Source organism: Parasteatoda tepidariorum, chromosome 10 (genome assembly GCF_043381705.1).
Source record: "Parasteatoda tepidariorum isolate YZ-2023 chromosome 10, CAS_Ptep_4.0, whole genome shotgun sequence".
NCBI lineage: Eukaryota > Metazoa > Arthropoda > Arachnida > Araneae > Theridiidae > Parasteatoda > Parasteatoda tepidariorum.
The window spans coordinates 11,479,848-11,497,138 of NC_092213.1; the positions used below are offsets into that span (position 1 = coordinate 11,479,848).

General features: G+C 31.0%; 2 protein-coding genes across 2 annotated transcripts; both read left to right on the plus strand.

Moving 5' to 3' along the window:
• The first annotated feature begins 953 nt into the window (after positions 1-953).
• LOC107441731 (zinc finger protein 271) lies at positions 954-5,006 on the plus strand. The gene has a single exon (XM_043044085.2). It carries the CDS (start codon positions 1,902-1,904, stop codon positions 2,913-2,915), a length of 1,014 nt encoding a protein of 337 aa, XP_042900019.1. The 5' UTR covers positions 954-1,901; the 3' UTR covers positions 2,916-5,006.
• Positions 5,007-12,964: 7,958 nt separating this feature from the next.
• Positions 12,965-16,699, plus strand: LOC107441730 (zinc finger protein 271-like). The gene has a single exon (XM_043044086.2). The coding sequence runs from the start codon at positions 13,745-13,747 to the stop codon at positions 14,756-14,758; it is 1,014 nt and encodes a 337-aa protein (XP_042900020.1). The 5' UTR covers positions 12,965-13,744; the 3' UTR covers positions 14,759-16,699.
• The last annotated feature ends 592 nt before the right edge of the window (positions 16,700-17,291 follow it).

Here is a 17,291-nt window from a genome sequence, read left to right on the forward strand (position 1 = left end):
GCTTATCATGATGTGCTTAGATTCACAAATATATTATTACTTTTCATTACTTCCAAATAAATATATAATAATTGATAACCACATAAAAATTTTACCGATAATTTTTCTCTTGCCATAGTTTTATTAACTAGCGATAATTTTATTTTATTAAAACTGCGGGTTACAAATTCATTTATAAAATGTTAGAAGTAGAAACACTTTTAATGTCGAATAAACATAATATATAAACACTTAAACATCAATTTGAACTTTACTCCAGAATTATTTTTTATGTTACAATTATAATGCTTAATAATTAAGTACAAATGTTAGGAAATATGCATAGGATGATTAGACATTACATGGCATAATTATTCTTTTAATTTAGATCCGAATTTTCTTTTCCTTACAACAGAATGTAAGAAAATTATATAAATATTGCAGCTAAGCTTTTATAAGAGAATACTTAATTTAAAAGTATTAAGAGCAAAGTATTAAGAACATACTCTTAATATCAAAATGACATACTTTTATTTAAAAACAAATAATAAACATAGCAAAGAAAACATTCATTTTTATTGTTACATTTATAAATATCTAAAAATTCGAAAACATTTTCGCCTAATTTCTTTTTTAAACACAAATCTCCTCTTTTCCAGTGGCTGTTTACGAAATAAATGTAAACACAATCCATCAATGAACCAATTGTTTCATCACACCAAGTACGAGATTACGCGAGAACACAGACAGGCGTGCACAAAATTATTGAAATTTTTATTTTAATTCACAATAAACGCGATAACTTCCCAAATTCTTGCAACCATGAGTGATAGTCAACAGCCAATCACAATGCGAAAAGCCCATTGATCCGACGTTATCATTTCCTTGTTGCCATTCTGTAGTAGAAACTATGGTTTAAAATTAGTTACCAATTCCTTAAAAGATAGAGACCCATAAGCTTATATTCAGTAATAGCGACATCTACTGGTCATAAACTTTTCCAAAATCCTGAAGATCGTGTGAATAGAAATAAGCGACCAATAACGTAAACAACTTTTTCCGTCTACCGCAATTTTGCACTTGTTTGTTTAAAAACTTTTTACTGAGATAAACTAAATTAAAACAGGCTATCTCACTTATACTGAGGATGATTTTTATTAACCCCATTTGTGTAAAGGAAGGTTTTATAAATTTGTTTTGTCTTCATTCATTACTTAATGTCCTATTCAAATTCCGAAGATATATTCGTACTGGGGTATGAAATGTAATAAAACTCTCTTATATATACTCAACTGTATAAACCTTCCAATCAAAAACCCTACCAATATAAAGTAAATTGCCCTCATAGTAATGGTAAAAAAATATCGAAAAGTGCTTTAAAAAGGTTGTTTCCATGCAAATCATATTCATATATTATTTTCATATATTGTCTTCTTTATATGGGAAGTAAATGTGGCTGGAAATGATTAAAAATATATATATATATATATTCTTCGTGCTGACAGTAAGCAGAATATGTTTCCTTTATGATTTATATTATTAATAGGGTATTCATGCAGTGTGTGTTAAATGCTTCCTGACAGAAGAAAATATCATTAAAGACAATATCACTTTATGTGATAGTTACATTCTATGTTCGGATACTAGCAGCAAATAATGTCTGTGTAATGTTTGTCATACTGATAATGACGTTCTAACTCAAAAATAATTTCGTACAAAAAAATTTAATGTTTGTAGTTGATGTGCTTATAAGTTTCCAAGTGTGGTTAATAAGTAGTTGCTTAGTTCCCTGGTAGTGTATATGCGATATAATTTTTTAAAGAAGACGATAGTGACCGATGGTTAATACTTTTTATATTAACTAGAAATTTATATCTTGCAGTACATGTAATCAGAATTTTTCATCAAATTGTTCATGCAGTATGGGGGAAAAAAGTTTTTCTCAGAAAAGTAATTTTATTGAACATAGTGTTAATTATCCTGTAAGAAAATCTTATTCTTGTGATATATGTAATAAAAGTTTTTCACTTAGACATAATTTGACGACACACAGTCGTGTTCATACTGGTGAGAGACCTTATTCTTGTAGTATATGTAATGAGAGTTTCTCACGAAGAGATAGACTGACTGAACACAGTCTATTTCATACTAGTGAAAAACCTTATTCTTGTAGTATATGTAATAAGAGTTTTTCATATAAAAGAACGCTGAATAGACACAGCCTTCTTCATACTGATGAAAAACCTTATTCTTGTGGTATATGTAACAAAAGTTTTTCACAAAAATACCACATGATAAAACACTGCCGTGTTCATACAGGTGAAAAACCTTATTCTTGTAGCATATGTAATAAGAGTTTTTCAGTAAAAAGTACACTGACTAAACACAATTTTGTTCATACTGGTGAAAAACCTTATTCTTGTAGCATATGTAATAAAAGTTATTCAGATAGAAGTACACTGACTACACACAGTCTTGTTCATACTGGTGAAAAACCTTATTCTTGTAGCATATGTAATAAAAGTTTTTCGGAAAGAAGTGCACTGACTAAACACTGTCGTGTTCATACTGGTGAAAAACCTTATTCTTGTAGCATATGTAATAAAAGTTTTTCAGATAGAAGTACACTGACTAAACACCGTCTTGTTCATACTGGGGAAAAACCTTATTCTTGCAGCATATGTAATAAAAGTTTTTCAGAAAAAAGTACACTGACTAAGCACAGTCGTGTTCATACTGGTGAAAAACCTTATTCGTGTAGTATATGTAATAAGAGTTTTTCAGATAAAAGTACACTGACTAAACACAGTCTTCTTCATACTGGTGAAAAACCTTATTCTTGTAGTACATGTAATAAGAGTTTTTCTGAAAGAAGAGCACTGACTAAGCACAGTCGTGTTCATACTGGGGAGAAACCTTATTCTTGTGTTTTGTAATAAGAGTTTTTCAGACAGAGGTAATGTATCTAAGCACATTTGTGTTCATACTGGCAAGAAACCTTATTTTTTTGGTATATGAAAAAAAAAAAGCATTCGACAATAGATCATGTGGCTAAACGGATTCTTGCTTACACTGTTTAGAAACCTATATTTTTGTATTTGTAAAAATTATTTTTTACTTAAGGACTGTCCAGATAATCACATTTGTATTCATACCTATGAAAAACTTTATTTTTGTAGCATATACAAAAAGAGCTTTTCTCAAAAGATTGACTTTGCTCTTTCTGTTTGTCTTCTAGTTAGTGAGGAAACCTTTTTTTTGTAGCATAATGTAATATGAATTTACCTCAAAAATGTCCTGTTACTAAACACAATCTTTTTCAGAAAAGTGATACACCATATTTTGGAAGTATATTTTAAATGATTTTTCAATAATTCTGATCTAAATATTTACATTAAAGTTCATACTCGTGAGGAACCTTATTCTAGTAATATATGCAATAAGTGTTTCTGAACAAGAACTAATCTTACTAACCATATGTTTATTGATCCTGGTGGGGAACCTTATTCTTCTCATATATGTCCAAAGAGATTTTTCTTTAACTTATCATATTCTGACTCTTACTGGTGTAAGTTATGAATTATTGCAGCATGTGTAAAATAGATTTTCACTATACAGTAGAATGACTGAACACAGTCATATCCGTACTGTGTATTAACCTATCCGTATTATATATATATATTTAACTGAAATGTCATCTGACTAAAAACATTCTATTGGAATTAATTAAGCATTTTCTTTTCAAATAGTTTTAAATTTTATCTTTTAGTTTTCATCATTTTTCCTTTCTTGTGTTTATTTATAAGTAGTGCTTATAAAAAAAACTTCAGTATAGAAAAGTTAAGAATTTTAATTAAAATACAGTTTTACAAACGCATCTTAATTGGAAATTGTAACTTTGTATGCTGGATAACATTACTTTATCACCTGTTATATATAACATCACTTACCCACCAGTTATTCTTCACAAAATCATAAATTGTTATTTATTCTCTCAGCATTAGAGTACCAAGTTGAAGATAATATTCATTTTTTTTAATTGAAATTTTTAATCAAAATAACATGCAGCATGTTTTACTTAATGAATCCTATCTAGCACACATAATTAAAATTTTTTATTTCTTTTAAATGCAAAATATTTTTGATATGATTTAAGGAAAGGTTTACATTGTTTTTAAATAGATTAGGTTACATTATGATTGAGAAAGGTATAGAGAAAGTGGTATAGATTGCTTCATAAAATCAACTTCTTGTTTTTTAATCACATTTTAACATTTGAGAACCTATATTCAACCAAACTTTTAAGGAACGCAAAAGATAACTCAAATCGTTAAAAAGATAATAAAAACTAGTAAATCAATTTTTTTTTTTTTTTTAAATTCCTAACACTATTTACTAAATAATTAAATAAGGGAGTATGCAAATGTTTTTAATATCGTTTTTTAATAGCTGCCCAATTCATGAATACTCCTTTAATAACTTTTTTGTTATAAGGTCTTTATGTGTAAGTGTGTGATATTAATTTGTAGTTCTTTTCTTAAAATGGTTCAGCACATTTTCAATATTTTGTGATGAATATTTCTATTTTTTTTTATATGTCATTAAAATAAAATGCTCTTTATTTAATTTATGCTTATACTGTGTTTTGCGGCATAACGGATACAGAAATAAAGTTTAGAAAAATTATGAAAGATGTTTTTTAAAGTTTATTATTTTTAGTACAATTTCCATATCTGGTACAAATATTATTTTATTTCTTTTGTTTGCATTCAATTAATATAAAATCCCGTTACATTAAAATTGCATTTGCGAATTTCCTAATGAAAAATTTGTAACAGACATTCTATAAAATTTATTCTTATTTTTTAAGAATTTTTTGAAAGCAAATTAGTGCTGTAGTTATTATAATAATGTTCATTTGAAGTAATTTATCCTCATATTTTATGTAAATGTTCAACTTTCTTATTAATCAAGTTTCTAATGTTGAATAACCTAGTTTTTGTATGTAATAAAATATCGTCACAAAATAGGTAGTTTTTTTTGTTGCTCATAGTCATGTTCATTTCATTCATGTCCATTTTTTTTTAATAATTATTTTTCAATTTACTTGATGTTAAAATAATTATAAATACTCTTAAATTGCCATAGTTCTGAATAAAATTATCAAAAGTATTGAGTACTAACCGCCTTTAGCAGGGAGCTTGATCACCTTTCCAAATTATTTAGTACAGCTTACACTGCTCTATAGTAATGGAGGAAACACTTTCAGTTTTTGAAATTTTTTTAAATATCTCGAAAAGTACTGAGAGAATTATTTTGTTATTTAGAGATGTTTATGTCAGGTAATTTCTCATACTTATTAATAAGTTTCAAAGCTTTCACAGGCTTAAGGGAGTGATAATAAATTAGGAACTAAACAAGTATTTTTGATCACTCTATGACAGAAAAATATAGCCATTAACTTGTAACTTGCTTTGATTACATCGGTTTTTATTTTCAATAGTTGAATTAAATTTCGTAAACCTAGCATAAATATATATGTAAAACAAAAATTTGGCTATAATATAAAAAAATTATCAAAAATATTTTCAGAACAGTTTTTAATTATTAAGCAAATTATTATTTTAAAGTTAAAGATAAAATTGCGGAAGATCTGAGCATTTAAAGTAGTTCTTACATACTTCGCATGCCCTGAGAAAAAGTAAAAAAAAAATTTTCTTAATAAAATGTCGCATCGAATTGCATTCAGTGTCTTATGAAAAAGATTAATTCGAATATCTTGAACATTTATAAAGTTTTTAGCTATTTTCTAATCAGTTTTTGCACTTTTTAAAAGAAAGCTCTGAATGAGTTTCCCCCCAAATTTTATTTTGTACTATTCAATAAGATTTATTTGAAATGACAGCAGCATTTTGGGAGATCATCCTCCATGAAAGTATGCTTTCTTTCTTTATATCATCACATTTCAGTGTACTATTGTAAGGTATCATTTGTTGTTTAATTTCGTCTTATGAGGCAAAATGAAATTTCTTTAAAACCCTGTATTATTTAGAGGTTTCTTTTAAAAATACAAGTACTATTTAGAATATTACTAGAAGCTTTGTGAATTTTCAAGATATTCATATTGGAGTTATAGCCAATAAAGACAAAATAAATTAAAAAAATTTTTATATATAAATAAGGCCATACTTTTATTAGTATTAAAGCTAAGTTTGGGAAATTTTATGCAATAATTGCTAATAATTACCAAACTAATAAATACAAGTTACAAGCTTATTGTTGTATTTTCAAGTACAGTGTTTTCAAAAATATTTCAAGGGCTTTTCAAATCCCTGAAAGCTGTAAAATTTATTGATAAGCATAAAAAATCGCATGACCTAACCATTTCTGAAATTATAGAATTAACTTAGTATTTCTTGAGAAGTTTATTAAAATATCAAAAACCATAAGTGTTTCTATTATTATTATAGGTAATGGAATAAGTTTGAATGGTAACGAAGTCGAATACAATTCTTCTAGCAGTCCTCCAACCCTACAAAACCGAATTCAAGCCTAGCTGGTTTCTAAGCTATTGAAGGAGTGGAACCTTTATTTGTTCAACTCCATTTTCAATACACCAAGAATAAACTATCGTAATTTTTTATTGTTAATTATTTAACAACAAATTGTATTATTTACAAAAGCATTTCAAAATATTACTTGGTTATCGAAAATATCTCTCTGAATTAAAAAAAATTGTGCAAACTGCTGCAATTGTGAGTGTTGAGCTTTGTTTTGCTGCATAGAAATTATAAGAGTTCGAGAATTGTCAAATCACAATATGTTTGTAGAAAAATACTCAGGGAATATGAGGAAATAATTTTTTTAAAAAAAATAGCATTTGTTTATTGGTTTGAAACTTGTCGCAAAACTATTAAACTTGTTGTGTCCCGCAGTGGACTGATCGTTGAGACACTGCTCCCAGCAGATCACTGAAGTCAAGCATCACTGGTTGCGGTCAGTGTGCAGGGGAGTTACCACTTGGATCAGTCTGCGTAGGGACCGAGGGTGTGTGGTATTGATCCTCGTTAAACTGTTCTACCGTGAAGTGTCCGAGTTCGCGTGCAGGTCCCTCTGTAGAGGATCGAAATTGTGATGGAATATCTTCGGATTATCCTCAGGGATATTTCCCTGACCGTCGCCAATAGCCCATTGTTCAGCTCTAGTGCGATGTAAATGAACAAATCAAAATGCTACACTTGTCGCACAAAGGATCATGCGCACCACTATGCTGGCTGCAGGGATGCAATTACAAACTAGAATTTGACGTACTGAAATAGCCAATTTTATTTATGAATGTAGCTCTAGCTTTTTTTGAAATTTTATTTTTTCCGAAAGTATTGATTAAGTTCTTTTCTCTTGGAGCAGTCGAGGTATGGCTGTTTGCGGTAATTAACTGCCAACAGCAGAAACTACTCCCGCCCTGAATCACGGTAATGCCCCCTTTTTGAAGCTGCCATGAATGTCCATACCTCCACTTTAATTCGCTTAATGTTTGTCCCGTTCAATTTTTAGGACGTTATTCCCGTAAAATACTTTTCGGCTTCTGTTATGGTATTCCCATGGTGATATTCTAAATGTTATTGCTTTTCATTTTTCTCCTGTTGTGTAATCCTTTCAGTTCTCATATGAGGTAATTACTATCTCTGAATAAACATATGTTTTTTTCGACGAATTCGATTCTGAATGTGGTCCAAAGTTTGCACCCTTTATTGTTTATTTTCATTTTTGCATATCGTGCTATATCTTTAGAACTTTTTAAGTTAATTGAAATTTTTTATCTAATTATAAAGATTATTTATCCAATTGTCAGGGATACAATGCTTTGTATCATTTTAAAGATTATATTTTTTCATGGCAAAATTCAAAATTTGATTTCTTAGGAACTTCTTTGATGGATTTCGCTCAAATAGTTCCGCTCGATCGATTTCGCTCAAATTTTGTATTTTGCTGTGCGGGGTTATATTCTTAAAAATGACAAAAAATTCTGTACCTTACAGTTTAAAAATTTTTTGACCATTTTTAAATAAAATATTTAAAAAAATAAATATTTTAAAAAAAGTTATTTTTCGCCTAAAATTATATTTGGATAAACGAATTTTAAAATTGTGGGCAAAGGTTTCCAATTTGCTTACAAAATTCTCGAGATATAGCGAAATAAGTAAAAAATAAAATTAACATTAAGTGGTCCAAACTTTGGAGTGCTTTCCTGACCGAACGATTGGAACCATATTTCCGAGATACCATCTAGCCCCTATATTTTAGGGTCTGAAATCCGAATCTGTCTAAAAAAAAAACATGTTTATTCAGAGAAAGTACGTTTTCCTGTCTTATTTCGAAACTTACAATATCGTCTGCACTTCGTGATTACCATAATTGAAGTGGCAATACGGTCAACGTTGCTTTATTTGCATTCCGATTGCGGGAGAGTTGCAAATGGAAGAGTGATTGCTGTTCGAATTCTGAAGTGTCAAATAAATGAGCAGATATTTTTGCACCACTTCGTTTTCTGAAGACGCTTGAGCTAAGGGACAATTTATCGGAGAGCATTGACAGATCTCTTTTTCCCACTCATGCGCCAGAATTGAAGATCTAGGGTAAGATCACAATTAAATTTTGTGTTTCTCTAACATAAAAACCGTTTTCCATTAATGTGGGTCCCGCAGTGGACTGATCGTTAAGACACGGTTCCCAGCAGACATGGGTGCAAGTCTTCCGTCCCCAGGACGGATTTCCGTCTTTCGAAAACGTCCGCGGACGGAAACAAGACCCGACTCCAAGACGGAAATTTTTTTTTCTGTTCTTAAAAATACTTTTAGGCCTACTCTCTATACTACTGAAAAATATTTTTCAGGTCTACGTTATTGGTTTGGTCTACTTTCTTATGTCCTGTTGTTATTTTATCAAAGGAGAAATGAATAAATATCTTTTGTACAGTATTTAAACTTGATGTATTATGGTAAAGCTTTCTCAGACATTTTGCATAGGTCGAGGGGGTATTGTGTATGTTAGGTATTTCAGTTAAAAAAATTTCATTCTTGGCCTTTTTTCCAACTTGCACCCATGCCAGCAGATCAGCGAAGTCAAGCATCACTGGTTGCGGTTAGTGTGCGGGTGGGTGACCACTTGGATCAGTCGGCGTAGGGACCGAGGGTGTGCGGTATGTGTCCTCGTTAAACTGTGCTACCGTAAAGTGCTCGAAATCGCACGCAGGTCTTCGGGCTACCGAAGCGGGGTGCCATCCCCTCCGCAGAGGATCAAAATTGTGATGGCATGTCTTCGGATCATCCTCCGGGATGTTTCCCAGACCGTCGCCAATAGCCCATTGTGCAGCTCTAGTGCAACGCAAATAAACAACAAGCAAGCAACCATTAATGTGATCTAATTTTCTAAGTCAGAAAATCACTTGCTATATTATTTCTGAAATTANGCATGTCTTCGGATCATCCTCCGGGATGTTTCCCAGACCGTCGCCAATAGCCCATTGTGCAGCTCTAGTGCGACGCAAATAAACAACAAGCAAGCAACCATTAATGTGATCTCATTCTTCTAAGTCAGAAAATCACTTGCTATATTATATGATCTAGTTTTCTTACATAAAGATTCCGATTTTTTTTTTTTTTTTACATTGCCGATGACATTCAAAATTGATAATATGGTGTTTTCTACACCAAGGAACGCTGCAAGCTCGATACCACCTAAATTTCCGGGTTACTGTTTCCGTTGTATTTTAAAGCCATTTAGCATCATTGTGTTTTGAGATTCTTGCAAACGTGGTATATGATTACTTATTACTTGTGTTTACGATGCAAACGATACTTGTATTTACAATGTTGAAAGTGTTAACACTGACGTAAGATGGTGCACAGCTTGCAACAAGAACAAACATTAATAAACAAATGGAAAGAGACTAAATCACGACTGCCAAAAAGCGAGTTATTCAAAATCTAGCAACCATGTCATCTTTTTTTACAATATATCTGTAAATAACTACAACAAATTTTCACTTTAAACTCTCCAGAATTACTTAATAACATTAATATCTTATGAAATACAGCAGATTTGAGCTCAGAAATCATCTAATTTACTTCTTTTGATGAAAACAAAATTATTTGTTTGAAAATGTCGGCTCTCAGAATAACATGTAGTAAGTAGCTGCAAACGTTTTAACCGGAACTAGAGCAGGTACCGAGCTCGAGATTGTTATTTTTTACATTTATATTGAAAACGCCATCCATCTCAATTAATTATAAAATAAAAATAATCTATATATATGTTACGGCCAAAGCCCGAAGTCGGCCAATTCGCGATCTTGCCGGCCAGATCGTGATTTGGCCAAGAACGCTGTAAATTAGCTGGCCAAAGTCCGAAATTTTTCTTGATTTCGGGAATGGACCGCACAAATCGCGAATTGGCATGGGCCAAAGTTGGAAGAAAAAATCATTATACCAGGCAAACCGGGTAAATGTATACCGGACAGGGGCACTTGACCTTAAAAAAACATCAGTGTAGGATATACCGGGGAAATGTATACCGGGCAGTGGCACTGAACCTTAAAAAAACATCAGTGTAGGGTATACCGGGCAGTGGTACTTAACTAGACCTAATGTGACTAAACCTTTGGTATACATGACAATTAAATAGACAATTTAATAATGATTATTAAATTAATGATTATTTAATAGACAACTTAAAAACTTCTATTTTTTTTATTTTTAAATCAGAAGATTTATAAGAATTATTTATATAATTATAGAAGGCCGCCAAGGTAAAATATTCATTGATCGTTTCAATTATTTCGGACTTTGGCCAGCCATCCTCGGCCACTTCGCGTAGTAAAAAAAAAATTCGGACTTTGGCCAAGAGGGCCGGCCAATTCGTGATCTGGCCGGACTTCGGGCTTTGGCCGTAACATATATATTTCTCTTACACGGCGACAAAAAAAGCCTCATTACAACTCCCCGAATGCGAATGGCAACGCTAGAAAATCGACCAATGATTGCCGCTAAAAATGCCACATGCCGAATCTAGCTGAGGTGGCTCAACGTATAGCGCTTTTAAAAACGGAAACTGAAATAACCTTAAGCTAGGCAGAAGTGAGTAGTCTTTGTCGATGGATCTCTATTTTAGTATTTTGTCGACAGCGCTTTTTTTCACGAATTTATATATTGCGAATTTATTTGACTATTTTTGATTTATATCACGAATTTATTTGTTTTATTATTGTTATTAGTTATTCATTGAAAAATGAGTCTCAGTCGTGCTGTTACGCTTTAAGATTTTATACTATGGCACATTTCTAATAGGTTTAACGAATTACATGTCATTTATTTGAGTTCAAATTCATTTTAATGACTTAGTATTTACAAAAGATATGTAATTTTTTTTAAAAAAAAAAGTTTTTATATGGATTTGAATGATTGTTTTGAATTCTTAGAATTTTGTGTATTTGCAATGTACCTAAGATAGAAGCGAGCTTGGTTTGCAAAGCAAACCATTATAAGATTGTGTACCAATTTTCGGGGGTTGGCGTGCGTTAGAGAGCAGGGGGCACAACCCACTAGTTAGACTAGACTAGACTTAGAGGTTGGGCAGCTCTGACGAGCAGGGCACATCGACCAGAGGTGTATTGCACCCAAACCCTAGTCGTGATTAGCAAGAAAGCCCTATAGCTGAAATAAAGTTCAGCAAGCACCTTACAGGAACATCTTGCAGTTCCCAGGCATTGACGCAAAGTATGTGTCGTGATGTCTCTTCTTCTAGATGACAACCCCGACAAAGAGAATTGGCTTCTATTCCCATAATGTGTAGGTGTCTCCTGAGGATACAGTGACCAGTAAGAAGACCTATGATCTTCCTTATACTGTTTCTATTAAACTTTAAGAGCTCCTTTTGACGTATACACTAGCACAGTCTCGATTCAGCTCCTTAGCTTGTCTCTGACCGCCAGCAGCGCGCTATTGCTCATGGGCAATCTTGCCGTAGAGCTTGAAAATGGCTGCCCTAAATGAGGAGGGGGAAATTCCCAGCGCAGGTTCAGGGCCCCAGAAAATTGCATTAGAGCCAGCCCGTGCTGCTTCATCATCATTTCCAAAAATACCCATATGTCCAGGTCATGTACCCAATGCAGGGATACCTTGTTATGAGCGGACAGGTCACAGAGGACCGAGAAGCATTCCCACAGTAACAAAGAGGTGAATTTACACCTTGACAGTGATAGGAGAGCAGCCTGACTGTCAGAACAGATGCGGATAGTCGTATTTTGATATCCCTTGTCTAAGCATAACTCGCAGCACAAGATAATGGTATAGACCTCACCCTGAAAAACGGTGGCATAGTTTCCCAGGGGAAAGTGAAGTTTGTTACCGTCATTGGAGAAATAAATTCTTGCTCCTGATTTGGCTCACATTCGGTGTTAAAATATTAGATACGAACAATGTTATATAACAATACTAAACGAAAACATTCCTAATAAAATGTTCTACTTTCACTTATATAAATAAAGAGACTAAAATAGTACTTATATAAATATATAATATTATATAAATTCACTTATATAAATAAAGAGACTAAATAGAGCTTAGAGACTAAAATAGTAAACAGCTCATGTTTAAAGTGCATAGTATAGAAATTTTTCGATTCACCTTTGATACAATTGTTCCTTGTAATTATAATCCAGAAAGGATCCTTTCATAATCTTCTTAAATAAAAAAATCTAAATAAAAATAGGACAAGCTTTGAATCGCTCACATTAACGTAGTAGAGCGATCGACGCTTTCTCCCTCCAAACATACTTCCAGCTCGTGATGACTAATGCTACTGGTAAGAAATCGTATATGCGATTTTCTGCCATACAGTAAAAATGCTCTTTTAAGAATGCGATAAGTGCTACTGGTCATACTACTGGTTATGCTACTGGTCATAAACTGTTCCAAGAACCTGGAGATCAGAATAGTAGAAATAAGCGACTAATAACGTAAACAACTTTATAAACAGACTACCTCACCTATACTGAGGAAGATTTTTATTAACCCCAATTGTGTAAAGGAAGACTTCATTAAATTGTTTCGTCTTTATTCATTACTTAATGTCCTATTTAAATTTCGAAGATATATTCTTACAGGGCAATAAAACTGTCTTATATATACTCGACTATATAAACCTGCCTATCAAAAAACTCTATCAATATAAAGTAAATTCCCTGTAATAGTAATGGGAAAAAGTATAGAAAATGCTTTTGTAAGGTTATTTCCATGCAGATCTTTATATTTTATATTATCTTCTTATCTCATATATTATCTTCTTTATGTCGCTGGAAATGATTTTCTTGAACGATTTATATTATTAATAAACTATTCATGCAGTGTGTGTTAAATGCTTCCTGACAGAAGAAAATTTCATTAAAGACAATATCACTTTATTTGGTAGTAACATTCTATGTTCGGACACTACCAGCAAATAATGTCTGTGTAATGTGTGTCATAGAGATAATGATGCTCTAACACAAAAATAATTCTATACAAAGTAATTTAATGTTTGTAGTTTATGTAGTGAATAAGTAGTTGCTTAGTACTCTGGTAGTGTATGTGATAAAAAAATTTCGAGTAAGCAAGAGTGACCGATAGTTAATACTTTTTATATTAACTAGAAATTTATTTCTTGCACTACTTTTCATCAAATTGTTCACATTTTTCTGCTCTCAGTTGAGAAACCTTGTTCATGCAGCATGGGAAAAAAAAGTTTTTCTCAGAAAAATAAACTTATTGAACATAGTGTTATTCATCTTGTAAGAAAATCTTATTCTTGTGGTATATGTAATAAAAGTTTTTCATGTAGAGGTAATTTGATTAAACACAGTCTTGTTCATACTGGTGAAAAACCTTATTCTTGTAGTATATGTAATAAAAGTTTTTCACTTAGAAATAATTTGACTCAACACATTAAATTTCATACTGGGGAGAAACCTTATTCTTGTGGTATATGTAAAAAGAGTTTTTCACGAAGGGATAAACTGACTGAGCACAGTCGATTTCATACTGGGGAGAAACCTTATTCTTGTGGTATATGTAAAAAGAGTTTCTCACGAAGAAATAAACTGACTAATCACAGACTTGTTCATTCTGGTGAAAAACCTTATTCTTGTAGTATATGTAATAACAGTTTTTCACAAAAAGGCCATCTGATGAGACACTGCCGTATTCATACTGGTGAAAAACCTTATTCTTGTAGTACATGTAATAAGAGTTTCTCACAAAGAGATAAACTGACTGAACACAGTCGATTTCATACTGAGGAGAAACCTTATTCTTGTGGTATATGTAAAAAGAATTTCTCACAAAGAGATAAACTGACTGAACACAGTCGATTTCATACTGAGGAGAAACCTTATTCTTGTGGTATTTGTAAAAAGAGTTTCTCACGAAGAGATAATCTGACTAATCACAGACTTGTTCATTCTGGTGAAAAACCTTATTCTTGTAGTATATGTAATAACAGTTTTTCACGAAAATGCCATCTGATGAGACACTGCCGTATTCATACTGGTGAAAAACCTTATTCTTGTAGTATATGTAATAAGAGTTTTTCAGACAGAAGTAAACTGACTAAACACTGTCTTGTTCATACTGGTGAAAAACCTTATTCTTGTAGCATATGTAATAAAAGTTTTTCAGAAAGAAGTACACTGACTAAACACAGTCGTGTTCATACTGGTGAGAAACCTTACTCTTATATTATGTAATAAGAGTTTTTCAGACGGAGATAATACAAGGGGTGATCAAATGAAAAGGTACGAAACGACACGGTGGGTACAAATGTAGACTTTATTCAAAATATACACCATAGGCGTGAGCAAAACGATCCCACTGATGAATAAGCCGCAGAATTTCTTGTTCCCTGAATTCCTGTGGCCGTGACGAGGCCCAGTCCTTCACAGCATCCTTGAGTACGCCGTCCGAGCTGAAGCACTTCCCTTTCAGGTGTTTCTTCAGTGAACCAAACACATGGAAATCGTAGGGAGACATGTCCGTACTGTAGGGCGAATGGTCCAACATCTCCCATTTGAACTTAACCAGTTCCACGTGTGTGAATCTGGAGACGTGTGGGCGCGCGTTATCATGGAGCAGAACCACACCCTCCGTGAGCAGCCCCGGTCTTTTGTTCTTGATGAACCTGTGTAAGCGTCGGAGTGTCTCACAGTACATATAGGAGTTAATGGTTTTTCTGTGCTGGAGTTTCTGTTCCTCATGCGGACTGCCGCATCATTTGGACGCCGCTTTTGATAAGAGCCCCTGCTCTCTCCTGCGCATGCTCCGAGCCCCTGTCAGAGACTCCAATCGCATCTGGAGATGCCTTGCAACGTTTTCCCATGGCGGAATATGCAAATACTTAACTGTTACTTTTTTACGTGGTTTCGGACCTCTTCATTTGATCACTCCTTGTATATCTAGCTATATTCTATCTATAGAAGCTATATTCTTGTATTTGTAAAAATTATTTTTTACTTAAAGACTATCCAGGTAATCACAGTTGTATTCATACCTATGAAAAACTTCATTTCTGTAGCATTAGCATATGTAAAAAGAGTTCATTTCAAAAGTTTGACTTCGCTTTTTCTGTTTGTCTTTACATTAATGAAAAAACCTTTTTTCTGTAGCATAATGTAATTAGAGTTTATCTCAAAACTGTCCTCTTACTAAACACAATCATTTTCAGAAAAGTGATACACCATATTTTAGATGAATTTTCAATATGAATTGAATTAAATGAATTTTCAATAATTCTGATCTAAATATTTACATTAGAGTTCATACTCATGAGGAACCTTATTCTAGTAATATATGCAATAAGTGTTTCTGAAGTAGCACTAATCTTCACAAGCTTTACAAATGCATCTTAATTGAAATTTGTAACTTTGTATGCTGGATAACATTACTTCATCACCAGTTATATATCAGAGGAAAGAAGATTTACATTATTTTTAAATAAATTATAATGCATTATAATTGAGAAAGGTATAGAGTTAAGTTTTTTTTTTATAAAAGTTTTTTTTTAATGTTATTGTTTTTATTATAAACACTTTTTAACTAAATAATTAAATTTAGTAAAGAAATATGCAAATGTTTTTTAATGTGTCATTTTTAGTAGCTGCCCAATTCATGAATATTCCTTTACCTTTTCACGTGGACGCAAAAATAAGAGATTTAGATCCTCTGGTGGGCTCTTTCTGAGACTGGGGGATGAATTCAAGAAGGGGAACCGCTAACCCCTAAAACAAGTCATGTGATGGATGTTAAACATCTCCGAGAGTTTTATTCTCCCTCTGTTATTCTAAACGTCATTAGCTATCTTTTATACCACCACAGTTCAGGATAATAGAAATACCTCGAGGATTCCCATTTTTCTGAAAAAGCGCGGGAAAACTTCTTTGGTGGTTTTTCACGATTTAGTGCAAAAACTGCATTCCGAATGTCATATGTTGACAATTTATGGTGTTTTACAAACATTCATATTTAGTGTGGTGTATCACAATTTCCTCATTTTATTGTTTTATATATATATATATATATATATATATATATATATATATATATATATATATATATATATATATATATATATATATATATATATATATATATATATATATATATATATATATATATATATATATATATATATATATATATATATATATATATATATATATATATATATATATATATATATATATATATATATATATATATATATATATATATATATATATATATATATATATATATATATATATATATATATATATATATATATATATATATATATATATATATATATATATATATATATATATATATATATATATATATATATATATATATATATATATATATATATATATATATATATATATATATATATATATATATATATATATATATATATATATATATATATATATATATATATATATATATATATATATATATATATATATATATATATATATATATATATATATATATATATATATATATATATATATATATATATATATATATATATATATATATATATATATATATATATATATATATATATATATATATATATATATATATATATATATATATATATATATATATATATATATATATATATATATATATATATATATATATATATATATATATATATATATATATATATATATATATATATATATATATATATATATATATATATATATATATATATATATATATATATATATA

What these genes read in the sequence shown, in the direction of transcription:
- LOC107441731 (XM_043044085.2), top strand. Translation starts at nt 1,902, where the DNA reads ATGGGGGAAAAAAGTTTTTCTCAGAAAAGTAATTTTATTGAACATAGT.
- LOC107441730 (XM_043044086.2), top strand. Translation starts at nt 13,745, where the DNA reads ATGGGAAAAAAAAGTTTTTCTCAGAAAAATAAACTTATTGAACATAGT.